The 27,193-nt window shown below is 45.1% G+C and overlaps 7 protein-coding genes and 1 non-coding gene across 9 annotated transcripts; 4 read left to right on the plus strand and 4 right to left on the minus strand.

Annotated features, from left to right (window-relative positions):
- Window positions 1-16: 16 nt before the first annotated feature.
- LOC112902222 (prosaposin-like) lies at window positions 17-2,556 on the minus strand. 2 transcript variants are annotated; one of them, XM_025971178.1, is made up of 6 exons: window positions 2,351-2,556; window positions 1,998-2,085; window positions 1,205-1,419; window positions 785-982; window positions 657-716; window positions 17-431 (listed from the first exon to the last, which is right to left on the minus strand). In XM_025971178.1, exons 2-6 carry the CDS (start codon window positions 2,077-2,079, stop codon window positions 273-275), a joined length of 714 nt encoding a protein of 237 aa, XP_025826963.1. In that variant the 5' UTR covers window positions 2,080-2,085; window positions 2,351-2,556; the 3' UTR covers window positions 17-272. The 2 variants fall into 2 exon arrangements, with proteins under 2 accessions (XP_025826963.1, XP_025826961.1); XM_025971176.1 differs by having other exon boundaries at window positions 1,998-2,093; window positions 2,350-2,556.
- Window positions 2,557-2,559: 3 nt separating this feature from the next.
- TRNAS-UGA lies at window positions 2,560-2,641 on the minus strand. The gene has a single exon. It is a non-coding gene; the product is annotated as a tRNA-Ser (tRNA).
- Window positions 2,642-5,074: 2,433 nt separating this feature from the next.
- LOC112902481 (stress response protein nst1-like) lies at window positions 5,075-11,379 on the plus strand. The gene is made up of 3 exons (XM_025971597.1): window positions 5,075-6,813; window positions 6,937-7,868; window positions 10,964-11,379. Exons 1-3 carry the CDS (start codon window positions 5,485-5,487, stop codon window positions 11,106-11,108), a joined length of 2,406 nt encoding a protein of 801 aa, XP_025827382.1. The 5' UTR covers window positions 5,075-5,484; the 3' UTR covers window positions 11,109-11,379.
- Window positions 11,380-12,856: 1,477 nt separating this feature from the next.
- Window positions 12,857-14,812, plus strand: LOC112902483. Its single transcript, XM_025971599.1, has 3 exons — window positions 12,857-13,234; window positions 13,389-13,549; window positions 14,373-14,812. The coding sequence occupies exons 2-3, from the start codon at window positions 13,391-13,393 to the stop codon at window positions 14,487-14,489; spliced, it is 276 nt and encodes a 91-aa protein (XP_025827384.1). The 5' UTR covers window positions 12,857-13,234; window positions 13,389-13,390; the 3' UTR covers window positions 14,490-14,812.
- A 2,054-nt stretch (window positions 14,813-16,866) lies between these two features.
- Window positions 16,867-19,746, minus strand: LOC112902482 (CBL-interacting protein kinase 15-like). Its single transcript, XM_025971598.1, has 2 exons — window positions 19,589-19,746; window positions 16,867-18,778 (listed from the first exon to the last, which is right to left on the minus strand). Exon 2 carries the CDS (start codon window positions 18,477-18,479, stop codon window positions 17,142-17,144), a length of 1,338 nt encoding a protein of 445 aa, XP_025827383.1. The 5' UTR covers window positions 18,480-18,778; window positions 19,589-19,746; the 3' UTR covers window positions 16,867-17,141.
- A 3,713-nt stretch (window positions 19,747-23,459) lies between these two features.
- LOC112902518 (RING-H2 finger protein ATL56-like) lies at window positions 23,460-23,873 on the plus strand. The gene has a single exon (XM_025971642.1). It carries the CDS (start codon window positions 23,460-23,462, stop codon window positions 23,871-23,873), a length of 414 nt encoding a protein of 137 aa, XP_025827427.1.
- Window positions 23,874-24,667: 794 nt separating this feature from the next.
- LOC112902519 (RING-H2 finger protein ATL39-like) lies at window positions 24,668-25,147 on the plus strand. Its single transcript, XM_025971643.1, has one exon. The coding sequence runs from the start codon at window positions 24,668-24,670 to the stop codon at window positions 25,145-25,147; it is 480 nt and encodes a 159-aa protein (XP_025827428.1).
- Window positions 25,148-25,517: 370 nt separating this feature from the next.
- Window positions 25,518-25,907, minus strand: LOC112902520 (RING-H2 finger protein ATL74-like). The gene has a single exon (XM_025971644.1). The coding sequence runs from the start codon at window positions 25,905-25,907 to the stop codon at window positions 25,518-25,520; it is 390 nt and encodes a 129-aa protein (XP_025827429.1).
- Between the last annotated feature and the right edge of the window lie 1,286 nt (window positions 25,908-27,193).

The raw sequence follows: 27,193 nt of genomic DNA on the forward strand, positions 1-27,193 counted from the left end.
ACAAAACCTTTGATGCTAAATTACGAACAATCTTGCTGTTTCATTTCCCTACATCTGAAATATGTCTTGACAAGTTATTGACAGCATCCGTAGCCTAGCACATGATATTTCTTTCAGCTCCCAGAATATTAACACATTGGTATCTAAAACAATTGTATACACAATATAAGGGTTTCGAAGAATACATGGGCACAATACAGAAGCCATTGGTTTATCGCCTTATGTACAAGGAATACTACCATCACCGTGCGCTTTGTGTAATCTTCCAATCTTCATGCATCGCCCACCAATCCCTCGTCCAAGAATGAGCTGATTGTAGTCTTTTGACTGGCTGGACACGCTTGTACGAGTGCGCACACATCATTCTTCTCAAGGAACTTCTCACCATTGACCAGGATGAGGGGAATGTATTGCAGGACCAATCTCTTGCACTGGCAACAAGATAATAATATGATTAAAACGCATGCCATGCTTGCATAATACATTAACTGGAGAAGCAGAAAACAGCTCCTAGTATTAAATTTTAGATTTTAAGGATAAATATTTATGCAAGTTTTTGTTCTTGGAGGGATCTAAATCTAAATTTTCTGCAATTTAAGCAATAGTTTACACATCAATGGGTCATAGAGGAAAAAAAAAAGTACCAAATTGCTTACCTGCTGGACATGACCTTCGATCTTATTGCACTCCTTGATGAGAATTTGAATTATCTCAAACTGCAGACATCACATATGAAATGTTAGGTCCAGAGAGGCTGAATTTATAAACGACACAAAGCAATTACCTCTGCATCTGGATCTTTCAGTTTGGACATAATTTCATCAAGCAGGTGGTGGCAAAACTCACAAGAGCTGTCACTTCCCACACCAGAGAAAAGGGCGGTTTCCCTGCACAGGCCATACTGTTTGCAGAACTCTTCTGGCTTGATCTCCGAAATCTTGGCAAACAGCAGAGTTGCATAGGAGTCCATCAATTCAACACACTGCAGAGATAGAAAAGTGTTAATGATAACTATAATAAACCCATCTACCATTGCCCTTTAGGGAGTATCTTTCGAGCATGGCATGCAGTGAGTACGGTAACGCAATCATCAGATGTTAATGCATATAATAATATCTTGCACTGACAGCCGGTGTTTTTCTTTTCAACAATACACAAACTTACTGTCACACCTAATTATAAGAATGAACAGAAATGTTACTACCTTCTGTTCCAAGGAGAATGACTGAGAACAAGCATCATGAAGTAATTTCATGATCTTATCTTGTGTTTGTTTCTCACTTAGATAAGTGACAGCACCACTCGCGAAGTTTTCACAAGCTGAGCATAGCGGGCTGCTGCTCTTGAGATGGACAGGAACATGTTCCTTGTAGACAGGGCTGTGGTCTGGGAGCTCAATTACGTGAAGATCCACAAAAACTGAAAAAAGCAACAAATCCGGTACGATAAATTTTGCAGGCAAAAAAATGAGGGGCAGTTCATGTGTTTAGAGCACAAATAATTAGTTCTGGCTACATTTCGCAGTATTATATTTCCATCAGTATTAATGTACATGTCCTAGCTACGCCTTCGTCAAGAAATACATGCACAGCAAACTTGGCCACAACAGGCATTTGAGAGAAATAATAAAGGTGGGCTATATATAAATTTTGGGCTCCTCACACGGTAGGATGCGACCGGAGTGGCCATCGACTTTGCATTACGCAGTGCAGAGGGCCATCTGGATCGCTTGATTGAGCTATATTATTTATCTATGGTACCGAAGTACGGGCACAAGAGTTTGGGCCATGCTAAATCCCATATGGAAGGCTGGAACCTTACCCTAAACATCTACACACTTGATCCAGCCTTGTTTGTGGACAACAGAGATATACGTAAGCAAATCTGCATCAAGAGATGATAGTACTTGTTTCTTCAACGCTAACACAAGGAACAAGCAACCCTGAGAACGTAGGGAGGCAAGGGTGTCGAGCAGTAATTAGGGAGGAAGTACATACCAGCAGCATCCCTGGCTTGTGCAGGTGCCCGGGCGACGAGCAGCAAGAGGAGCAAGAGGAAGAAAGGTGCCTCGGATCCCATGTCAACCTGCCACGGGAAGGAAGATTACACACGGCTCTAATAACTGAATAAACCCAAAAAGGGGGTGGGGATTGTGTGAGCAAGCAACAACCGAGGCTGCATAAATGAAAGGGAAAGGCATCCAAATCCAGCAAGCCGATCGAGGAGGGAGGAGCAGGGCAAATTAAAGCGGTCGGCGGAAGAAATTAAAGATGAAACCACAAAAACAAATCGAAGCAATCGCCAGCGGAAATTGCAGGAGGATTTTGAGGATGAGAAAAGATGACCTCACCTCGGGGAATCAATCGATGAAATCGAGCAGCAGCAAAGGAACGGAACTAAAATTCTAAAAAGGGGCGGGGGCCGGAGGCGATTCGGCGGCCTGCTGCTTGCTATCCTTGTCGGCTTGGCGATGCGTGCGGATTTCGAGTCCTGCCCTGCTACGCTAGGGTTGGTTATTAGTGGTCAATGATGCCAGCCCAAAAAAAAAATTGACCAAAACGTCGACAGCAGGGTTCGAACCTGCGCGGGCGTAGCTCAACAGATTTCAAGTATGTCTCCTTAACCACTCGGACATATCGACGTTTGTGAGTATCAGAAAAGCTATTCGTAATTTTGGAGCTTGGAACGGCTGGTAGACTAATTCTAAGGGCATTGTTTAAGGGGATAAATAAGATTTTCTTTTTCTTCCTTAAAAAACGTATGTAGGTAGTGTGTGTATATATATATATATATATTTTGAATACATGCTCTTCCTTCTTTGAGGGGTAGTAGGGGGGACAATAAAATTCCCACCCAGATATATTGGGTAAGCCGGTGAGTGACACATGGTGCATGGCACCGAGTTACACCGATAGCCAGTTTACTGCAGGTAATAAAGGTACAAAGGGAGAGACTACATGGAGAATTTGAAGCACCAATCATCTGCGGCCTGTCTAGTATGAGTCCATGATCTCTTGCATGCATGCATGATTCGTGATTCCATGGCTGATCGATGAATGATGGCATGGAAAAAACAATGCTAATTAATTAATAATGCTAATGCAGCAGCTGGGCAGCAACAAACCCCGGCGCATGTCTGGAAGAAGAGAAGCCGTCATCCGCAGGCAATTCAGGAACTACATTCTTCCTGCCGTGTAATCGGTCGGTCGCTCGTGCCGCCCATGCTGGCGGACGGCAAATCGGCGTCGAGCGACGACAGCCCGAGGGACTGCATGCCTGCCGACGTCGCCGACACCGTATTCTTCTTGACGTGTTGTACGTCTGGGAGAACGAATGAAGCCGTCTGTGGGCAAGTGAGCAATGCAATTTACTATTACTACTGTTAAGCAATTCTTGTTGAACAGTTCCCTGCAACTTAACAGTAGCTAGATTGAATAGTTGAAATTGATGCAAAACGTCGTGCATTTCCATGGACCGGTGAAAAAACATGTTCTGGAGGTCATTGCAAGGCTCCCTGGAACCTTATCTGTATTCCTTAAAGATAAAGGAGGTCTCGGCATCAAAGATCTTCACATTCAAAATCGCTGCCTGCTCCAATAATTTCTCTCAAAACTCCATGAACCGCCAACTTCTCCCTGACAATTCTGGTGTATCTCTAAATATGGCTTGAACGACAATAAACATCTTGGTGACTTACGGCGAAGCGATGCTCCGACTCGGCTTGCCATTCTACAAGGCCTTAAGAACTTCCGAGATATTACTACTGTTACTGTGGGTAGCGGCTCTCCCGCCTCTTTCTGGCTGGACCTCTAGCTTGGTGACTGCTGGCACAGTGTTTTCTGGTCTTGTTATCTCACTCCCTTCGACAAAATATTTCTGTGGTTGCTGTCTTCTCTGCTGACAGCCCTCAACTCTTTCTACATAATCGCCTCTCCTCTGTCGTGGCCACTGATCTTTCCCTTCTTCTAGATGTTGTGGATACGGTTCTTCTTGATCCTTCTATCTCTGATTCGCGTTTACTTAGATGATCCTCCAATCTTCGCTTCTCTACGTCTGCCAGTTACTTCGCCACCTTTTCCCATATAATAACATGCTTTTGCCGACCATATTTGGCGAAATCTGGCTCCTTCTCGGTGTAAATATTTTCTTAACTGGTCCATCACCATAAATTCAATACCCACCTTCGACTGTGCTCTCGCAAGGCAAACAACACGGGCAACTGTCATTTCTACGGTTCAGCTAAGGATATTGCCCATCTTTTCCTTCATTGCCCAAGAGCTCAGTGCTTTTTTGGTCCCGGCTGAATATTTCTTCCATCTCCCTTTCCCATATCGAACTGCCGTGGAACACTCCTCTTTCAGATCCTACCCTGCCAAACCAAAAGGTATGCTCAACCATTATCACCTGTTTGCTTGTGGAATTTATGGAAATACAGGAATTCGAAGGTCTTCAACCAGATTGATGATTTAGATGTGGATATTGCACGACGTTGCTCTGCTGATTTCCATCCTATGGCAAACAGAGCTTCCTCTGCTGTACTTAGATCATGTATTGATAAGTGGAGCTCTTTTTTGGTTCTTATGTAATCTCTCTTCTCCCATGAGTCTGTAATTTTTTTTATTCCTTCTGCCCCAACCCCTTCTTCTCTCATTTCTCTAACCTTAACTGCTTGGTTTTAATATAGTTCATGCTGATCCTCAATGGTTACGCCGTAGTTCCCATAAAAAAATTGATACATCCTTTTATGCTTGAATTATTTTATCTGAATTTTTCATAATAACCTCTACTATTTGTATAGCATGAGATATGGATTTAATAAAAATGAAGAATATCAAAAGGTACTTCATGGAAAGAAAAAAGTTTTTTAAATATAAATTGCTCTTGTTTGCGCCCACATCTGGTAGATGATGTGTTATCTAGTCTACTTTTATTACGAGAGACGTGCACAGTCCAATATAAATTTATATTTTAAATCATATCATCTGAAAAAAATCGATAGCTTGCAAACAGTTAAGCATGCAATTTGTCTTGGTAAAGAGAAAGAAAAATGGATAGAAACGGCGGATGAGAGGAGATGAAGTTTATCTGGTTTTCTGGCACCTCAGCTTCGTCTTCGTCGCGTCACCTTCCGTAAGAGAGTGCGCGGAAGAAAAAAAGAAGAAGAATTCAGCCAGGCAATCCGAAAGGAAGGGGAAGGGATTGGAAAGCTAGGGTTTTCGCCATGGCCGTCGCCCCCCTGGAGCTCGAATCCATTCTTGCCACGCTCTCCTCCTAGCTTCCGCATCTAGCATCGCCACAAAAGGAGCCGCCCGCTTTGATTCCCCTACCCCATTCGAGGGTTTCCCTCCCCTCCCCTTCCCTTCCCCCAAATCGAATCGCCGCATTGCCGGCCGAGCAAGCAACCTACCCACCCGCTCGCCCGCCTTCAAGACGGCGCTGGCGATCCAGCAGGGGGCGAGGGCGGCGGAGGCGGCCGGATAATCAATGTGTCCGCTGTGCTCCGTGCAGCGCTGGTCGCGCCGCGTCGCCACCATGCTCCCGTGGCTCGTCATCCCGCTCATCGCCATCTGGGCCATCACTCAGCTGCTCCTCCCGGCCGCCTACCGCTTCGAGGTCACCTCCCCGCGCCTCGCCTGCGTCTCCGTCCTCCTCCTTACCCTCTTCTGGTATGAGATCCTCCTCCCGCGCCTTTCCCTCTGGCGCGCCCGCCGCTCCGCGCGCCTCCGTGAGGAGCGCCGCGCCCACGCCCTCGAGCTCCACAAGCTCCGCAAGACCGCCACCCGCCGCTGCCGCAACTGCAGCAACCCCTACAGGGACCAGAACCCCGGCGGTGGCAAGTTCATGTGCTCCTACTGCGGCCATGTCTCCAAGCGCCCCGTGCTAGACCTTAATTCAGCCGGGAAGGTGCCCACCGGATGGCCTTGCTCTCAGGATTGTGGATACTGGCTCGACCTGCGCTGCTCCTCCGGCAATAACAACTCCTTCTTGGCATTCTCATGGCGCCTGCTGTCGTCCTTTTCCTCGACAGTAGTGAGCTGGTTCTTGAGGAAGATATTCAGATTTACATCGTCAGGGGATGGTGAGGGCTTGGGCCCAGATGGTAAAAGGTTGGCAAAGAGAGGGGAGAATGCTGGAAAAGCTGAGGAGAGCAGGGTCGAGAAGGCGAGGAGGAAGGCGGAGGAGAAGAGACTGGCAAGGCTGGAGAGGGAAATGCTGGAGGAGGAAGAAAGGAAGCAGCGTGAGGAGATGGCAAAGCTAGTGGAGGAACGGAGGAGGCTGAGGGATGAAAAGGCAGAGGCTGAGGAGCGGTCCAAAAGTGCTACACCTGTTGGGGAGAAGGATGCTAGGAGGGAGGCAGAGAGGCGGCGGCAGGAGAGGAGGAAGAAAGAGGACAAGGGGTCAAGCAAGAGCAATTCAGATTGTGAGGACATTGATAGAAGATTGGGACGCGAAGGTGATAGGAAGCGAGACTTCGACAGAAAGAGTGATTTGGACAAGCGTGAGGGTTATAAGCCTCATTACTTTGAAGCTAACAACCATAGTAATAAGACCGTGGAGAGCAGAACAAAGTACTTTGGCCGTATGACAGGTGGTTTCTTATCTTCTTCAAGAGGGTTTGGCAGTGGTTCCTTCTTTGGCAGAAGTGCTCAGGCCGCTGCACCTCAAGTTAACAAGGTTAGTAGACCTGTAGTTCCTGCAACTGACCAGGGTAATGCACTCAAAAGAGAAACCCAGCATACAGCCACTCAAGCTACAGCCAAATCCGCTACAGCTGGAGAATCCAGAAATTCGTGGGCTAATTTTAATCGACCTGTAAGTAACAAGGGCATTATTATTTTAATGTAAAATCTTACTGTTAGAACCAATTGTGTTAGTTGCTTTTACCTGAACTTCCATCTTAAATTTTCCAATTCTTTTGTATTATGCTATATGCAGGTTAGTCCAAATGTGCAGCCACACCCTACCAGCCTTAAAAAGTCATGGCATCAGCTGTTTAGTCGTTCAGCATCAGTGTCCCCTTGTCCTGATGTTACAACTTCAGCTCGTGATATGAATCGGAAGCCAGAACCAAATGGAGCACAAATAAGCAATGCTCATATATTTCTGTCTCAATATCCTCCTCTGGAAAGCAAGCCATGTTCAAGCCAGTCCATGCAATTTCCAGGTTTTCCAGCGCTTACTGGAGCACCCCCCATTAAGCCATTACCTCATTTTCCTGCTGGACACATGCCCTTCTATGATGATGCAGAATCCACAGTATTTGAAGAACCAGAACAATTTGAAGACCCATGCTATGATCCAGATGCAATTGCATTACTTGGGCCAGTTTCAGAGTCTCTAGATAACTTCCCTTCGGACTTAGATTGTGGGTTCATCTCAAGTGATGTCACCAAGGAATCACATGGGAAGCCTTCACCCATCGAGTCTCCTCTCTCAAGATCTCGAACAGTTGAAGAGAAGCCTATTAAGCCCCCACACTTATCAGTCACAAAAGGGCCTGGCAGTTCCATTTTGCCTGAGGCTAGCAGTGAACAAGGCACTTGGCAAATGTGGAGCACGCCATTGGTTCAGGAAACTTTAGGTCTGCAAGGTCCTCAGAGTCAGTGGCTTCGACAACACACAAATCAATTTAACCATAGTGTCAATCTTTTCAGTGGTGGAACAGAAAGCTCCCTGAGTACTGGTTTGAATGACAATGATCCGTGGCTGCAGAAAGCACCCTTTCAGCAACTGCCCCCTGATACACCAAGCCTGTTTCTTCCACATGAAGTACAAGGAAAAGCTATACACAATGACTTGGTTTTTGGGTCTCCAAACAAATCAGCCCGTGAACACCCCTTTGGGCCGCCTGGCCATTCTTGGCCCAAGTACGCATTTTCCTATGCCCTTGTTGTTTTCAGAAATTTTATTGCATCAAAGGCCTTTAGCACTGCTGATTATCTTATACTGTTTACTTGAGCTAGAAACTTGGTATCCTTTCCCCAGATGTTGACAATGCTTGTTTCCTGCAATTGTTTGAGCTCTTTCCGGTTGTCTTTTTCCTGCAATTGTTTGAGTTTGTTCCAGTTTTCCTGTTCACTACTTAGTATAGCTAGATGTATCAGCAAATTTGAGTACCAAGGTATCGACAAAACTTTTATGATAATTGTTGAACGTCATATGTGCATAGTTACGTACATGTGTGATTGTGGATTACAACTTATTTCGACCAGGTAATTTGTGTATAGAAATGAGAGGCTTTTGAAAAGCAAAGTGCATTATCTTTGCATTTAGTATAACAGGGTGTTTAATTTATTCTAATCTTATACTGTTAAACCCATGTGAGTATGTGATAATGGGTGTGTATGGATGATACATCTTGGAAAGATTAAAGGCACCGATGCTCTTTATTCTCCAATGTTAGGTGGAAGTTTCTCATGGATCTTGTTTTTGTGAGTAATGCATACAATTTGGGGCGGCTCAAGGGGTGGGGGTGCTTCTAAATTTTTTGAGAAATTTGTTCCATGAATCACTATTCACCAGCCAATTTTGGCCTTTGATGCCACTACTCTAGAAGGTTTCAGCCTAGGTGCTAGTCACCACCATCCTGCTTACCGCCTAATCGCTGCCTAGTCTACTCAAGCATCTTCCTAACCATGATTAGTCTCTAGGCATCATCCTGCTATTAACAATTGTTTAAGCTGCCTGGTGCTTAAGGCTTTTTAGAATGCTCAATCACACATATGCATTTCTGATATTTGTCACTTTCATGGATCATTGTTCCTTTATGATATGATATTAACAATTGGAGTTATACTGTACTGGTGATTCATGATGATGGTCAATTGACAAGCTGTCATCATGAATAATTAGCTAGCTAGGATTGTGACCGAGCTGGTTGCGTGATGTGTTCCACTAGTTGTGATTGTTAAACCTTAACTATATTTATTCTCAGCAAAGATTTTGTTTCAAGAATGGCATGGTTGACGAACAAGGTTGTCATGGGTTTCTTTCAGCCCAGCTAGAAATTATGTGCTAATAAAATTATTTTTTGAAGTGATTAAGAGGCACATTCATTGCTTGTTCTTAATTGATTAGAAAGATGGGTACAAAAGCCAAGGAGGCAAGGGCCATGTAGTTGCCATCATGAACTATTGGATCATTAGCTGTTTTTGTCCTTGGTGATGATGTGCTTCTCTTATATTGAATATAGCTGTTGAACCATAAAATTGCATGATTCAAATTTTAATTGTTTTGTCAAGACTTTGTTTTCCAATATTGACATGTGACTCGTGGGTACCAAAGTTTCTGACAACTGTAAAGTCTGTCTTTGCAACAGGAAGTAGTTTTGAGGTGGATAAATAGAGTGAATGCATGATTTTACAATATCAAGGTCTTCTACGTTCATTATCTTCCACTGGCTAAATTATTTTGCTGTATTATTTAAATATTGTGGACTACTACTTCACATAACTAGAGGCTAGAGTTAGATGGCAAAAAAAAAATCATAACTCACTGCGAGCTAAGCCTGTTTGGTTGCAGGCGCCTTTTTAAGTTAAGTGTAGGTTGGTAGCAAGTGTTTTAGTTGTATCTCTAGTAAGATTGGGACGATATTACATCTGAGAAAATGTGATGATATGAGACTGGAGGTTCAATGAACTCAGTTGACACCAAAGCCCAAAATTGATAATTAAATATTTTCCTATTTGTGCAATGCCACAACCCTTGAATGAGTGAATGGATTATTTTATGGGGAGCTAGTGTTGTATATTTAGCCAAGGTTTTTGTGTTCCTATCGAGAGCTGGACTTCGGCTCTGCAGATGGCTGGCATGATTCTTATAAGTGCCGTTCGCTAGTGGTTTGCCTGCATCCTGTTTGACCTTCTTGTTAATGAAGCGTATTATTGAGTGCAGCTTGATCTGTTGCTTTGTTGAACATGCTTTGTAGAATTTTTCAATATGCTTATTGATAGCTACGTTGGTTTATGTTTGCATGGGTGCGGCAGGTCCCTTGTTGCATAAAAGCTCAGTAAAGGTGCTCTGATGCAAGAATACGCAGCTCAGTCCAAGTAATATGGATGAGTCTAGTTAGGATACTATACTTTGTGTCTAGAGACTAGGGATGATTCGAGACAAGGCCTGATGGGGTCTCCAGTCCTATCCCATGTCCACATGACCACATCTGCAGGAGAGACATCCATGTAATCTGTTGAAGTGTGCTGTTGCCCACATCAAAATGTGGCTCAGGGGAACATGGAAAAAGTTTGGTTCGCAGTTTTCTTAGCATGACCAATTTATTTGAGTTAGGTTGGAATACTTGGGTAGTATTACTGAGGTCATCAGATTCCTAGTTCCTACAGGCAGGCTGCGTGCAGGACTGGCTGATGGAAACTTAGCAGAAGTGCAGAACTAGTTTAACACATGGACCATGGCCGTCCCATGTGTGAAGTGTACCTTCTCATATGCATGGTTTGTGCAAGATACAAGATAGCATGCTTGTTGTTTCTTTTCAAGTGGAGACTCAGTCTATTGGTATTTGCTTGTTACCTTGAAACTGAGTACATATGACCTGCACAACAGTGTGAGTGCCTAAAATTCTTGCCTTTTACCATGGGTTGTGCCCTTTGGGTGTTACAATCAGCGTTGTTCCCTTTGGGTGTTACAATCGGCTGTCGGTTCAATTTCTCTGGACATTGTACGGGGGTGGGGAGGGGCACTGTGCTACTCAATTAAATGAGACATGTTTGTGTTATGGAAAGTGTTGTTCTAGCCTTCTAGACAAGACAAAGTGTTCCAACGCATGTGACACTTCAATTTTTTTTTCCTTTGCCCCTTCTTTTGGTGAGATAATTCATGAAGAATGTCCATATCCTATGTAAATTCTGTTTTTTTGGTGGTGGTAGTAGTATCATATTATCATTGTTGGTTGATGAAGTGAAAACTCTGGAACTCACGACTTTGTTGGGGTCTATGATTTACGCAGGGAGGAACAGGTGCTGATTGGAGCTCAGGAAGCAAAGCATATATCGTCCCCGCCTTGTGCACATGTTGGTGGTGGAGGCTTATTTTCCTCAACAGGTCCTGATGTACAGTCAGTGTGGTCCTTCAATGAAAAAGAGACAGCATAGAACGAACTTTGATTATATAGAGGGAACGAAATGTCGAGCCAAGACTTCCTTGCCTCCTCCTTACAGTGATGTAGGGGTTAGTGAGGAGATAAGCTGGTGGACTGTGTTCCTTGATGCAAAAGTATGATGATTTTGTTAAGTAGCACTCACCTCACCAATTAACATGCGCTAATGCATTGCATTAGGCCTCTCTAACCTGAGTGATGTGTTGAGGGCATTTCATCATATTAACGTCCGGATTCAATGAAAAATCGGGACGGGGATTTACTTATCTAGTTAGATTACTGGGTCCATGCATGATTGTCGCTAACAGGTCTCTTTCCCTGCGAGCAATCGCACGTGCCTATTGCTTGTTTGGAGGAAGGTTGGTTGGTTCTGTTGGGTACCCTGGTGGAAAGGAGGTCTGAAGAAACGGTGATGGATCAAGTGTGGTCTGATTATGATTTACTCGCTCAGTTGGTGCTTGTTATCTAGAACTCTTTATCATCCTGTTAATCCTGCGTTTGCGGAATTGTTTGTTAATCTGCACGCTTAACTTTTGCATCAGCAGCGTACTTGACGAAACAAGCCACGACAGTGATGAGTGGCATCAGCATCTTGATTTGCAAGTGGTTCACCAGTCACTGGCCTCTACTGGTGAGCAGCCAGACTGCCAAACTTTTTTGTGTCTGCAGCCATATGCATTGCCATTGGTTGGCGTCTGACGAAAGAGACGTCCATCCAATCCCATGCTTGGGATTTTTCTGATTGACTGGTTGGATGTCGTGAGCTGAAGCTACTGAAGCTCGTGATCGGATGATCCAGCTGGATAGATAGAGAATTCCCTGCAGTAGCTTGGATGCATTTGGTCAGCATGTATGGGGTGCAGTGCAGTGCAGTGCCAGGAAGAAGAGAAGAGAAGAGTGGTTGTTCATTCCAAGGCATGTGCCGTGGCCACCACGATTTGTTGTGAATGTCTAATCATCATCCACACATTAATCATCAGACCGACCACTACGTAGTGGTTGACAACCACTATAATTACTACTAGTTCGTTACATCTACGATACACTCCAATGTGTCTGTCTTTGACTTCCAGAACAAACAATATATATAGGATCACGAACCCAGCTGTAACATTAATCATTGCTGCATTTCTTGTTTTGTTTGCTAATGAAGGATCAGTAAAATGTATAATTCCGGTGGTTAAAATGGGCAGAAGATTGAAAACGATGAAACTCATGACAGAAGGAAAAAAATAAGAAGGTATTTTTGAAATTAAAAAAAACCTAAAAATTTGCACATCCATAATTCATCCATTCATGTAATTTACCGCAGAATTTAAGATTCAAAATTAATCTTTCTAGATTAACTCGCACAAATAATAACAAATTTGTGTGAAATAATCCAAAACTAGTTTGAACCTCATCGTTTACAACAAAAGCATAGCATCACATTAACATTTAAATGTGCATTTTTCAGAATGATTTGAAACCTCCGAGTCTTCTTTTGGATAATTTTTCACCATCTTGGATCTTTTGCTCATTTTCACAACAGATGCTTCCATGATATAATTACTGGTCAATCAATCTTCTAGAAGTGACCGCTGACCAGGACGCTTGCGACGAAGGGAGATGGAGTTTGGGCCCCACCAAAACAAACGAAACAGTCCTCTGGGAGAGCCGGGTCTCCCTCCGCCACGGCTGTGGGTGGGCCCGGATGGTGGAAGGTGTCAACCAGCGCGTCCGGCAAGGGGGGCCCCGCCAGCCTTGCAACTGCGTCTTCCCTTCCATCGCGCCGCGATTCATCCTCCACTCGGTCCTCTTCGCTCTTCCTCCTCCTCGTGGCAACTGGCAAAGGCAATCCTCCTCCTTCCCGCGCTCTCTCGTCGTCCTCCTCCCCGGATTTGAGGCACTCACTTCCTTCCCTTCCCCACCTGCTCTTCTCTCCTCGCCTTGTGCCTTTGCGCCATTTCTTTCTTTCTTTCTTTCTTTCTTTCCAATTCAATAATTAAAGCCACGTTGCGAGAGGAGGCGTTAGGTGAGGTGAGCGCGTGCTCGGCCCGTCGGCCGAGTCTCGGGAGAAGGGAGCCACTCTAAAGAAATCCATCCCTGCAAGGGGGATCCGCCGCACCCACCCAGACCCAGGTTCCAATCCAACTCCCCCTAATCCGCCATTGATCTTCTTCTGTCCCCATCCCCAAAGCACCGCAACCAGCAATAAAACCAAAGCCGCCGCCTTTTTCTTGAATCCAATTCCTTCCGCCAAGGGATTCATTCATTGATTGCTTCCTTGAAGAAGAGATGTGCCCGCTGCGGGTCATCCTCATCTTCCTCTCCGCCACCATCGCCGGATTCTTCCTCATCCGGGGGCTCAACGCCGAGCCTGACCAATTCGACGCCGACGACGACAAGGCCTCCGAGTCGGGATCCCCCAGGGCGCCCGTACCCCTCCCTTCCAAGGTAACGCCTCCATCCCTCCCTGCCCTGACTCCCACCTATTCTTAGCTTCTTGCCTGCGCTCAAGGGAAATTGGAAGTAGGATTACAACATTAGTTAGCAAGGCCTTCAATATCTATTGCGCTATTTGCCAAGCAACATGGCCTTGCTTCTGTTCTTCATCATGTCAGCACATAGGGTTGGTCCTCAAGATGCTTCATTTCAGGCTCATTTCAATCATACATATATGCCATCGATGGATAATAAGCTTCCCTTGCTCCTTTTCTTGCTTATAAACTACCTCGCTAGCACGGTTACATTTCCTCAACTTTTTTTTTCTTTTTTTTTAAAAAACTACCATAAGACGTCTGGAATAGCGTATGCTGATTAAAGCAATTGCACATTCAAGAGGGGTGGGGGGATAAATTGTAACACTTGATTGAGCGACCCTTTGATTTGGTAGCCTTCAAACTCAATAGAGCTCGAGACATTTGGAATCTTGTCCAGCACTGCCACTGTCCTCAGCTCTGACAAACATCATGTTATCAACTCTTCGTATCTAGCCCATGAATTTGTCTACAAAGTAACTGCATGGAAACATGAGCTCAGTGGGCTTAAGTGTTTAAACTGTTGCATAGCGTGCCAGTGAAAAAAAGAGAGCAAATATAGGTAAGCAACACACGATGGTGCATGCTGCACAATCAATGGTCACTTGGTACTACGTCTTGGTTTAAATACTAAATCATCAGCTCATTGTTTCCCTTGTGTACAATTCTGAAAGATACAATATTGTTTCTTTAATAACAATTGGTTCAGATCTGAAGCATTCTTTTCTATGCAAATCTAGGTTGGATCGGCTGTGAAAACTGGATTCTGGACTCTGGTGGATATGGCAAGCGGGCGGTACCTCTGGCGCACCCTTGTCGCACAACCCGCACAATCTGAGTCAGAAAAGGCCCGGTGACAAATGTTCATAATTTATTTTGTATTTTTTTCTGATTGAGTGCCAACAGAGATGAGGATAGGCACAATCTGTTGTTCTTACATGTTGGTGTTGATATGTACTATGGTGGCAAATGTAACATGGCTGGGGATTATATGCTAAAGTAAATGTGCAGAATTGTTCATGTTTGAGCATTGAGTTGTAGAATACTGTGTGTGTGCAATGCTGGGAGTATGGACTTTGGACATGGCATTTGGGCTGAAGTTTGCACGATTTTTGTCTTTGCACTAAACCCATGCTTAAATGTGAGACTTGGAGCATGTAATAAATTTTAGTAGCTGAAATCTGGAAATGTCAGAAAGGAGATTCTTGGGTTGCATGTCTTCAACTTTCTTTTGTTGAAGTGATGTTCTGTTGGCAGTGTCTTTCTTCCAGGAAGCATTGTACTTCTTGTAAATTATAAACCCCTTGGCTTCCTAACCTGATTCTCCTCCTCGTCGGCGACCTCCTCTTGGACCACCGTGTAGCCCTTGGCGAGGTGCACTACTGGATGAGGTGCGCTTCGTAGGTCATGATCTTGTCAGTGGTATAGCCCTTTTGTTGGCGTAGGGCGTAGGCTGCGCGGAATTGCTTGGAGTGCTTGGCCAGCCTCTCGTCAGGGATCGTTGGGGCGGCCGTAGAGGGACCTGCGGCAACCTCCTCGTGATCAGCTTCTTCTTCCCGGCGTCCACCGCCGCGTGCTTCTCGTCTCGTTACCTTGATGCAGCCCAGTTGGAGTTACCAGAGAGAAGCACAAGAAACAACGAAAATTTCAGAACAATAGAATCTGAACCTTTTTGCACAATCACTTCCAGTTCCAGCTCGATGAAAAATTCCTTAAGTTGACCAGCAGGAGACGATCGTAAATGCAGAGAGAAGACCAGCGGCAACAAAATTGAAGAGGAGATTTTGAGGGAGTAGCTAGCACTACTTAGGATCAATATTATGTATTGTACCTCGATCACTTTTGTGTCAATTGAGAGAGGAAGGCATGGAAGTACTATGTGACTGCTAGGCGCACAAAAGAGAGTGACGAGCGTTGTCTTGCAAGTTGCAAAAGGCAAAGAAGCCATAAACTACCAGCGATGTTGTGCGACCTTCTTAGCATTGAAGATTAATCTATGAAACTCCAGTTTCACCTTTTGTTAAGTTCTCAGTTCAAAGTTCAATACAAGAAGGTCGCACTGGCTGGAACTACCACACCCATCATTCTACAATCTATGCATATGCAATGCACATGGAAGCTAAGTAATCAACTCCAATAACTAAGGGTTATATTAGCTAATTATCTGCCTGTCCAACAGCTTTCCAGATGAACGAGCCAAGCCATAGAAAATACAAACTGATCGAACAAGTAAATTTGCGTGTTGATACCAGGAAAGATTTATCTATAGCATCACTGTTGTCTCTTGTTATTGGAGATAATACATCGCATCAGGCATTATATATCGTGGCAACTCATCAAGAACAAAAGCACATAGTATGTTGAAAATCAGGAATCCAAACAGTTTATCCCATAATTATGCACAGCTTGCCATAGCTGCGATTGGTCTGCTGAAACTAATCGGATTGGATCGATGTTTGACCTGCTTGGAAAGTTGTTCTGATGGTTGATTAGGAATGTGAAAAACGAGCTGTCCGATCTATCCTCAATCCCAGTTGATGGGGACAAATTCTTCTTTTTTCAGTGCAAGTGGACTAGTGGAGTTTAAATATTACCTGAAGATTTACCTTATCAACATGTGATGTACATTTTGTTGTTTTTATATGTTCCTCTTTGTGGAGTATATTTTACCCTACTTTCTTTGTCACTATACCTTTTCAGTTTCCAATGAAGGTGCTACCTCTACTTCATTCTTTGTCTACTAATACCCATTTTCCAAGTTATTTTTGCAATTTCGTTACTTACGAAAATGCAGACTGACCGAGTGAGCAAGAGTTACTTGCTGATGCTGCCCCCACCCCAATCCCCTGAAAAATTAATGTATTCATAAGGAAGTTGAGATTCAAATCACAGCACCATCTTTTGATATGCAAAGAATTTTCTTTGAAACTTTGGTTCACAAACTCGAGAGGAACACTGAGGTCCTAGTAGCAACAGATTAGTTTTGGTTTGTTAGATTTAGTGGGCTCAATCAATTGAATCTCAAGCATCAGAAAAGAGCAGTATAAAGTATTCTTGCGATGATGAATCACTATTGGTTTTAGACTTTCAGTTGTTTTTCTGTTGTTATTGAGTGCTGGAATGGACAAAATCAAGTGATTCCATATGCAGGTGTTGGGGGTGCATATCTTTTGCAAATGTTGGCACAATATTTCACCAGAAGAAGCTATTAGAGAAGTACAGGAAAGCTCAACATTTTTTTCAAGGATCAAAGGCATTGTATTTCACTATCAATAGGGACCACCATTACAGAACAGAAACAATTTTCAGAATGAAACTCAAGAACTCAGCTTTTCCACAATTATTGTTCGATGGAATACAACCTAATGGTTCAGGTCACCACCACTCATTAGGTTCTCTTCCGATAAAAAAAAGGAAAGTAGCTTCTAAGAAAGAACACACACATGTAGAACAGAATCACTGAGCTGAAGAAAATGAATTTTCGGAACAAAAAACTGAGGCATCCAAAGCTACTCCTGCATTTGCTGCTGATCATCTCCATGCCAGGCCCAGACTATGTCCTTCAGCGCTGGCCGGATGTCCTGTTCGAATAATTTCTGATACTCAAGTGAATCACCGCTTGTTTGTTTCATCTCAACGAGATGATGGAACGGTGTGATCTCAAAGATCTCTGTGCCAAATTGAAGGACACCATTCCTTCCCTCCTTCCTCCCTTGAATCTTGACAACACCATTATCCTTCTTCCTTACCCTGAGATTTAGCATCTTTGCAACATCTTCAATCTTCGAGATGATGGCTGAGGCTGGCTTATCTGATGTAAATCGTGCCTCCTTTCTTTGTTCCTTTTCAATAAATAAGCCAGATAGATCAAACCCTGAGGAGAAAGAGATAATTTCGAAGGCATTTAAGTTTGTCACAGGCAGCGACCTCACATCTTCATAAGCATTCTTTCCCCGCCTCACAGAAAGTGTTGGAGCAGCATTTGTGGTGGCATTCTCACAGGGAATTTTCTCCTTAAATGTGCGGGTCCCCTCAGGGCCTTTTCGGAACCAGGTAGACTGTTTTATTTTCTGGATTGAAATTCTTGTGCTTGGGTTGGGGTCCAGGATCTTGTACAACAGCTTCTTGAGTTTGTGTGAAAACCAACTGGGGCACCTGAAATCACCATGCTGTATTTTCCGATACATCTCCATCAAGTTTGGGCCTTGGAAAGGGAGATAACCAGCAACAAGGACAAATAGAACAACACCACAAGACCAGATGTCTGATTTTGCACCATCATAGCCTGTCTTGCTGATCACCTCTGGAGCTACATAAGCTGGTGTTCCACAGGTGGTATGGAGCAATCCGTCTTGCCTTTTTGACTCTGAAAGTGCACTCAGTCCAAAATCAGAGACCTTCAGGTTCTCATCCTCGTCTAGCAGCAGGTTCTCAGGCTTCAGGTCCCGGTGGTACACGCCTCGGCTGTGGCAGTAATCCACTGCACTAATAAGCTGCTGGAAGTACTTGTGTGCAGCAGACTCCGTGAGCTTGCCACTCTTCTCAATCTTGTCAAAGAGCTCGCCACCTTTCACATACTCCATGACAAAGTAGATCTTGTTCCTTGTTGCCATGACCTCATGAAGCCCAACAATGTTCTTATGTGCCACCAATCTCATTGTTGTGATCTCACGCCTTATCTGCTCTGAAAGACCGACCTTGAGCACTTTGTCCTTGTCCATCATCTTAATAGCAACACTTCTGTTGGACTCAAGGTTTCTTGCATAATGCACCCTGCCAAATGTACCTTTCCCCAGCAATCTCCCCAACTCATACCGCTCCATCAAAATCTTTCCTGTACCCTCCATATCTTCAAAAGTATAAATCACAGGGCTATCTTCTGACCGCCAAACAGGTGGACTGCAATGATTTAGCCCTCCTCCCCCATGTCATGGTCCATGACAGTGAACAGTAGTCTTATAGCTTGGTCGTGTCGGAGTCTGAATGGTGTAGAATTGATGCAGCTAAGATGGTCGCTCACATCAAGAGTTGAGCAGGCTAGCAGCCTTTGTGGAGCAGCGAGCTCCTTGATGTCGCAGCAGAAATCTCTTCTATGAAAGCACATCTTTCAGCATTCCCTGAGGTTTTGACTTGTGAATTTTGTTATCTGCTCAAAAGAAAAAAATAGATTCAGAAATTGGGACTCCAGGGTATTGACGAAAGCTAATAACTTCTGTTAAATACTGTAAATTAACAACCAAATAAAGGCTTTACAGAGAATTGAAGAGGCTTACTGAATTAACTAATAACCAAGTAATATGCATATTATTAATTCAGTACAAATATGCATATTATTAATTCAGTACATAAGGTTCTCTACTGGAATCAGTTAGTAGTTACTTGGAAACTTGAAATAAGAAAAGGAGAGGGGCACGCTTTGCTGCAGGCACTTGCTATTGGATTTCTAGAATGAAGGCCACAGTGTCACGCAACAATTAAGAGGTAAATAAGGATAAAAGACAGGCACATGGCAGCATGGTGAAATCCATGGCAACCATCAGAAGGTGCCAACTTTCTGCTCTCAATGACTCCACGTCTGACAAGAACTTTGTTCAGAGGAAGCTGAAGCAACTGCGGATGTGAAAAAAATTGGCATAACCTAAGCTGTGTCTGGCCAGAGGAAAGGGGATAACCCACGAAAAATCGCGCCTTTTTCCAAACGACAGAAAGCACAATTCGGCGTCGAGAAGAAATTGAAGGCAACTCGAGCCAAGGAACGCCGCTTAATTTTTCTGAATCTACAGAAATTAACAGGGGAGCGCAAGGTTCCTTGCACAATGGATGGCATGCGCCGTTACAGGTGAGCAAAATCGAAGAACCGAAGCAGGTAAACAAGACGAGAATCCGTAAACGCAATGGCTACTCGCATGAACTGAGACTGCAGGTAGATGTGGAGACAGAGAGATGGATTGCATACCTTGCGATGCTACGAGGAGGAAGAGAGGGTTGAGGAAGCGACAAAAATCAAAACTTGTGCGGGGCAGGGCTACACGCTGCCTTTGATTGAGTATGTTGTTGTTGCCTGAGTTCCGCTGGGCGAGGAGAGAGGGGAGGGGATGCGGCGACAATGAGGAGAGGAGGCGGCTCTTCTTATACGAGTACAGGGGGAGCAGCCGCAGCCTGCAGGCGGGGGAGGGTTTCAGAGAAGGAAGGGCTCAGATTACTCGGCCTAATCATACGGCTTGACGCTAATGACCCCCGGCTGCTGCCTGCCGTTGATGCCGCCTCCGCTGTTGCGGTTCCGGCGCACCGCATCACACGTCCGGATGGATATTCTTGCTAGCACATCGCCGTGTTCTCGACGGACACATGCGGCGACAGCTAAGCCCGTAATGTCGCCATCTGACTACAGCTCACCGGTCTCTCCAGCCATCTCCAATTTCATTTTTTCTTCATCTAATCTACCACCAAGAGTGAAAGACGTGAATTAGTAGCACAGCAACAATGGTGGATCCGATCTCATCCTTTGCCGAGTCAAGGGCAGCCTGCCTGTGTCCACGTACCTTGGACCACTCCCACGCTTGAGAAAGTTCGATGCACATATTTCTTCTCCAAGGAAGAAGAAAGTAAAAGGATTTTACTAAAAATAAAAAGTAAAACGATACAGTACACACTAAAGACCTCCACTTTAACTTGGCCGAGACACCAAAAACAGTAACAGTCCTAGAACCAACACCTTGAGTGAGCTTCGCACATGCTGCAACAGCTAGTCATATCTTGTAGCCGACGGATACAGCACACGGTATTGGACTCAATCTAGCAAGCCATCTTGATGTGATTTTGGTTTCGATTAGCAGGTAACACACAACACATGGCCAATCTGGACCTTTGGTACAGCTATTTTTCTGTTTTGGTGTTCCAATTAGTATTTTCAAGGTGTGTGCCTGTTTCCAATAATTCCATGATGTTGTACATGTAGCTCAATAATAGAGACAGGAGATAGATCGATGTGCACGATACTAGCTGCGTCGTGTCGCCACATTCAGCAGCAACTATCACCACTACTCCACTCAATGAGAACCACCAACTGCTCTATCATATCAGATAAACGTGAAAACAAATGAAAAAGAAAGAAAAAATAATACTTGGTTACGATCTTATGTGATATATCACTCCAGAGAGCCAAACAAGTTGTTCCTTAGTTACAACATGACCTTTCCTGTCAACCATTCATTTCTACAAGTATCCTAGGGGAAACAAAACAAGAGAGCTGGAAAAGTTCTTCAAAATGTTCAGTATTGCTCAAATTTTGGGAATCTAACAATTTACAACAGAATCAATAAGATGTTCTTTTAAAAAAATATTGTGGTTGAGCTGGAGATAGTTGGAACCAATAACTACTTTCTGTCCAACCATAATGTGTATTTTCAAATGAAAAATGCTTCAAAAGTATTCTTTTATACACTGACCATACAAAATATTCACTAATAATTGAACAAATATCACAAGCTTTTCTTTTTTTAAAAAAAATCAAAATGCATAGCACAACTTTCTTCTTGAAGTGGCTTTTAGTTTCTACGTCCCAGTGATCCAAACAAATTTCTGTTTTCTTGGATGAACACGCAACCTATATTGACATTCAAGGGGTGTTACATCATCTACTACAATGTGTACAGCTAAATCTGGTACGTCTTTTTCTTTATCGTTATGATTCATTTTAGATTCCTCAACTTGACCTCAGCAGCACTACGAATCTTGTCTAGAAAGATGGCTAAATTCATTTGCAGGATGCACGTGGTATACTTCCGTCACACACACAAACAAAACAGATCTAGCCCAAATTTGTGGCTTCAATCATCTCTATTTGTTATGTTCAACTAATGTAACCCTCCATCCAGATTTATTCATCGAAAACTGGTACATGGTGCATTGTTTCAGTTTCAGGAGAACAAGATACTATACCTAGTAGACCGAGGCCCCTTTTCACAATACAACCACCAGTAGTGTTTTTTTTTTCAAAAAAAAAAAGAATCTAACTACCTAGTTAAACAAACTAGAATTTATTCGGAATAATCAGGGAATATACTTGCCTAGCACACTATTTTCTATACCGTTTATATATTGTTGAAACGGTTTAAAGATTTCGCAAAATTTGTAATTAATCAGCAGAAAGTTTAAGAGGACTTTATGGTAGAACTAACAGTGGTGTACTTGTTGAAAGAAACTTGACAATTTCTTCTTAAAGAAACCGTCGCTCCATTTCCATCAAGAAAAAGGCAACATGAGAGGCCGGCCGGATTCATTCAGACTGCAGCACGATGCAAACCCAACAGAATATCAGCAAGTACGCCACTACTTATACTCCTGAAGTCCTGATACATATTAACAGTTTTAAACCGTGATGCATGCATGCGCTGGCATACTGTTTTTCCTTTCCCCGGTAGCATGCGGTAGGCAGGCAGATGGAGCCAAGAGCCGTATTGGTTCCAGGCAACGACCTCGCTGCTTCATTCCAATAATGCCACCACCTGCAGGACCAGCGAGTATTTATTTGTTTTGTGGAGAGGTTCTAATTTATATAATAATATGAGAAAAAGAAAAGGCTGAGGTCCTTGTCAATGGGTCACTGCCACGTCTGCGGAAACGATCGAGCAGAGCAGACAGCAGAGCCACCACCGCACCACGTGCTCCGTGTAACGATTGGAAGATCGATGGCGCCGTGCGTGGTTGATCACTGCTGACTCGGATGCATGCAATCCAATCTGAAGCTCGGGACAACGCAGATTTTATTTTACAAGTATCGGAGGTATATATCTCGATAGATCTGCACACAAAAGTACTTGAGCTCGACGTACAAATAAAAAAGAAATCAACAAGCAGCAGGGGGCACATGTGTGTGTGTGTGTGTATTTATCAAATAAATAAATTATGAGAACACATTTTATAATAGATATGGTTATTCTTATTTGCTACCTAAGATATTATTAGTGTTTTCTATAAATATGATCAAATTTAGAACAGTTTAATTTAGAATAAATTAAAATACTTTATATTTCACTACGGATGGATCACCATGGTTAAGAAGGACCCACGCGGCTACGAGAGAACGGTCGGGAAGGACCCACGAAGGGACGGGAAGGACGAAGACGACATGTCACCTCGGTCCTACTAGTGGCAGCTTCGAGAGAGAATCTAATCCTGCGTTCTTGATTAGTTCAGCTGATCGAGGAATTAATCAGAGTTACATGGGCCGGCATCGTGACTCAGCTTCAAAGACGTACTTTTATCATCAATCAAATTCAAATATAACGGTGAAAAGATAGTGTCTTTTTAACGCCAAGTCTCGTGACATTAACTTTGTGTTACAAAAACTATATACTAATATAGTAATTATTGGTCAAATACCTGTATGTATCCTAACAAAGTAAAATGAGGATTTTCATTCGAATGCAGGGAGTACTGATTTAGAGATGATTAAAAACCTAGGGGACGGGGGATTAGGTACATTATTCGACCCATTCGCCTCTTTCAAATTTGTGGTTAATTCTCCATGTAGGTCAAGTGTCATCAGCAAATTAAGGAGCAGAAGCTAAGCATCAAAGACGTATTAGTTAATGGGGTTCTTTTATGGTGCCTGGAAAGTTATGAACATAATACATATGGTGGCCCAATACGTACTCAAAATTGGCCCAATCCAGCAGCCCACAACGATGCTAGTTCCTTGTAAACAAGTGTGGGTTATCTTGATGTTGGAATCGGAACACATACCCGATCGGATTATGCTTGCCTTCCAGAGATTTATTTAAAGCAGCAGTAACTACTATACTCCAGCTACGATGATAGCCGCCATGGAAGAAGAATTAGGGGAGTGGCTGATGATGGCCATGTGGTATTTCGGCCTCGCGCTCACCTACGGTTCCCTGGTGGTCACGGTAATCTTACTAATCTCCGAGGTGCTGGCCGGCCTCCAACGCTGGCGCAACAAGCTCGCCGGCGAGCGCCTGCTGGAGAGCATACCCGGCGTCCCGTACCACCCGCTGCCCGAGGGGTCGCCGCCGTCGTGCGTGATCTGCATTGAGGAGTACGAGCGCGGAGAGAGGTGCTTCGTCATGCCGGGATGCGCTCACATGTTCCACAGAGAATGCATGCGCAAGTGGCTGCGTCAAGGCAACCCCACCTGCCCAATCTGTAGAGCAACACTACTAGTCGCGCCCGCAGCAGCAGCAGAAGAACGTGTTAGCACGGTAGAGAACATGGTGTAGCGCTCTTCTTTCCTTTCTTTGTGTTTTTTTAACCAAAGAATTAGAAACATGCTGAGACCTTACAGCAGCTCCATTCAGAAAGAAAATCATTGTAATCTTTACTTTTTTTATAGTTCATCATATGTGTCCACAAAAGCGTCGTGCCTCGACGAATAATGCTGTTGTGATTGTAATAGGTACGTACAAGATAAGAGGAGGTCACCCATGTGTTGATATGAGCAACGGCTGGCCATTGCAGTTGCGCTCTGCAGAGTGGGCACGTCTTGTTGCAGGCCTTCAACCAGTCGGCGATGCAGCCCCTGTGGAACTCGTGGCGGCAGACGGGCATCACGCTGCACGTACAGCTCGCCGTCCTCCAGCCGCCCCAAGCAGATCGCGCACGAGTCCTCCGACGTAGTCGAGGTGCTGTATGTACCACCGGCGGCAGCTGGGCGCGGATTAGGCTTGAAGCAGCGGCACGCGGCTCCTACTGCGAGGACGCCCGGCCCAGAAAAACCAGACGACCAAACGCCGCCCAGCAGGTCTCCTCCGCCATTGACCATGCCTTAATTAGCTTGATGTGAATAAGAACATCAATGGGAATCGTTAAGCTTTTCGTGCTCTAATTCAAGCAGCGGATAGAGAAGAGACCTAAGGGATTAAGATAAGAGTTGAGAGTCCCGATCGATCGAGACCACCTCCTCCAAGTCCTAGCCAGCACCCAGCATTACCGTACCATATATAACTAGCCTATATCTAATAACTAGACCGCAGAGCAGAGCAGAGCGCAACGCGACGATCATCGATCGTGCGCCATGGCCGCCGCGACCAACTCTAGTAGTGTCGAGCTCGCCGTGATCGATCCATCCATCTTGTCGTCCACGGGCGGCGCGCGCGTCTTGTTCAGGTGGCTCGGGTGGGGAGCTCTTTGTCTCGTCGCCGCGGCCTTGGGGCTCATAGCCTTGGCTGTCGTCGCCGAGGCAGTCGCCCAGGAAGCCGCCCGCCGCCACCGCCAGGCCGCGCTCGCGAGGCGGAAGCGGGAGCAGCGACTCCGGCGTCGGCAGCGGTGCCGGATGATGAGCAGCCTACGTGACGCCCCGTACGAGCAGCTGATTGCAGACGGGATGGTGCGGAACCCGTGCGTGATCTGCCGGGCGGAGTACGAGGTCGGCGAGACGTGCAGCCTCCTGCCGCGGTGCACCCACACGTTCCACAAGCACTGCATCGCCGCTTGGCTGCGACACCACACCACCTGCCCCATCTGCGACGCCACAGTAGCACGGTCGTGTACGTAGGTGTAGCCCGACCGACTTTAATTTTTCTCTCTCTCCTTCTTCTTCGTCTTCAATTGATTCATCCGTACAGGAGTAATTGATTTCTATGGATCAATTTATTATCTTATTTATTCATCATGACTGCAACCGGCGGCAAGAGCGCGGGGTAAGTACCAATGGTCAGGCGATAGTAGGTAACTGTTTGGAAGGCTGGATTGCATGTTTCTTTTCTGTCCTGCAATGAACGTACGCAATGCTATCACCGGTGCTGGACATAAAAAGGAAGAGATTGCAAAGGAATACAACATGCTGGGCATAAAATGAAGTAGTATGATCATTATATTATACACAAATAACAATAATATCTAATTCTTCAAGCATATCTATCTATCTACACCATGTTTTCAGCAGCAGCTGCTGAGCACTGCAGTAGTTGAGCTCTGCACAGGGGACAGGTATTTTTGCACGCCATGATTAACCAGTCGACGGTGCAGTCCCTGTGGAACTCGTGGCGGCAGACTGGCATGATGCTGCACAGCTCGCCGTCCTCAAACGGCCCCAGGCAGATCGCGCAGTCCTCTACGGCTGATAATGGATCGTCACCGCCGGCGTTTCGGCGAGGATACGTGACGCTGTCCAGCATGGCTATGGCGACGGGTTTCATCTCCTCCGGCAGCCGGGCGTCCGCCTGCTGCTGGTCTTGATGATTGTTTTTGCTGCACAAGCAGATGATGACAAGGACTGCTGCGATGATGAAGAGAGCAAGGAAGACGGCATCCATCCGCGATGGACCAACCATGATGACAAGCAGCTAATTATAACTGCGCTAGATGCCTAGATAGGTTATTAGCCAATAATCACGGAGTATATATGTATGTATATCTCGTAATGGAGTCCGATCGAGTTCTCGATCGCGCTGCCCGCTTGGCTTGCTGAATCGGAATCGCCGCCGTGGGAGGAGGGATCCAGTCCGAATCGAACCAAGACCGCATGCACGTGCTACGATCGACTCCTAACATAATGAACGACTACTAGTTAATCTGATCTGAGGACGATGATGATGGACTGGGACGATGTCTACGATTGGATCGCCCTGGGGCTTGCTCGTCTGCGCTTTCCTCGCCGTGCTGGCCGTTGCCCTCACCGCGCTCGTCGTCATCGTCCACCACGCCATCAGATACGTTCGGCGCTTCTGCTGCTGCTTCGGGCGCGGCCGCCGCCGCCGTTCATCGAGGAGCCGCTGGAGAGCATCCCGGACGTGGCGTACCAGGAGCTACCTGATGCCGCCGGCGGCGACGACGGAGACTCGTGCGTCATCTGCGTCACGCCGTACCAGGCCTGCAGCTATAGTTGGCAATTCGGACCGCCCGGCACGGCACGGTCCGGGCCGGTTTCCGCTCGGCACAGCCCGGCACGATTGGCACAATCATGCCAGGCCGGGCCGGCCCATGTGCTGAGGTCTCGGTCCAGGCACGACACGCAGGTCTGTTATCCGTATCGGGCCGGTTTAATTGTCCATATAGGCTCTGCAGGTTGTGCCAGTCCGCGAGCCCATGTAGATAACAACCTCTTCAATCCATGAAAATTTTAAATTTAACTAGAAATTTATTGAAATCTTAACACATTCTCAAATTCAAAGACTTTCATTAACACAAACATACATATGCACATAGACATCCAAATATCAAGACATTAGCATTCAAGCATACACATTCACAAATCTGAAAAGGATAATTAACTTGAGCTGTTTTATTTGTTGCCTCGTCAAAGTACATCAATATCAGTTCAAGTTAAAGTTCAAGTTCTGAACCATATGTCCACACCAGTACACCACCATACTAGATAGATTCTTCATCAAGAAACAAGTTCTGAAAAGAGTCTTCAAGTTCTTGATCCTCTACGGCATGCTGAAGTCTTGCATCTCCTAGCTCCTAATTCTTCACCAGAGCCAACATCTCCACCATCTCAAGCCCAGGCGCCGTCGCCGCTCCTCGATGATCTTGCCAGTAGTACTAAAAGCAGATTCTGATGATATTGTAGAAACATGCACAGTCATAACATCTCTAG

The sequence above is a fragment of the Panicum hallii genome, chromosome 8 (genome assembly GCF_002211085.1).
Source record: "Panicum hallii strain FIL2 chromosome 8, PHallii_v3.1, whole genome shotgun sequence".
Taxonomy (NCBI): domain Eukaryota; kingdom Viridiplantae; phylum Streptophyta; class Magnoliopsida; order Poales; family Poaceae; genus Panicum; species Panicum hallii.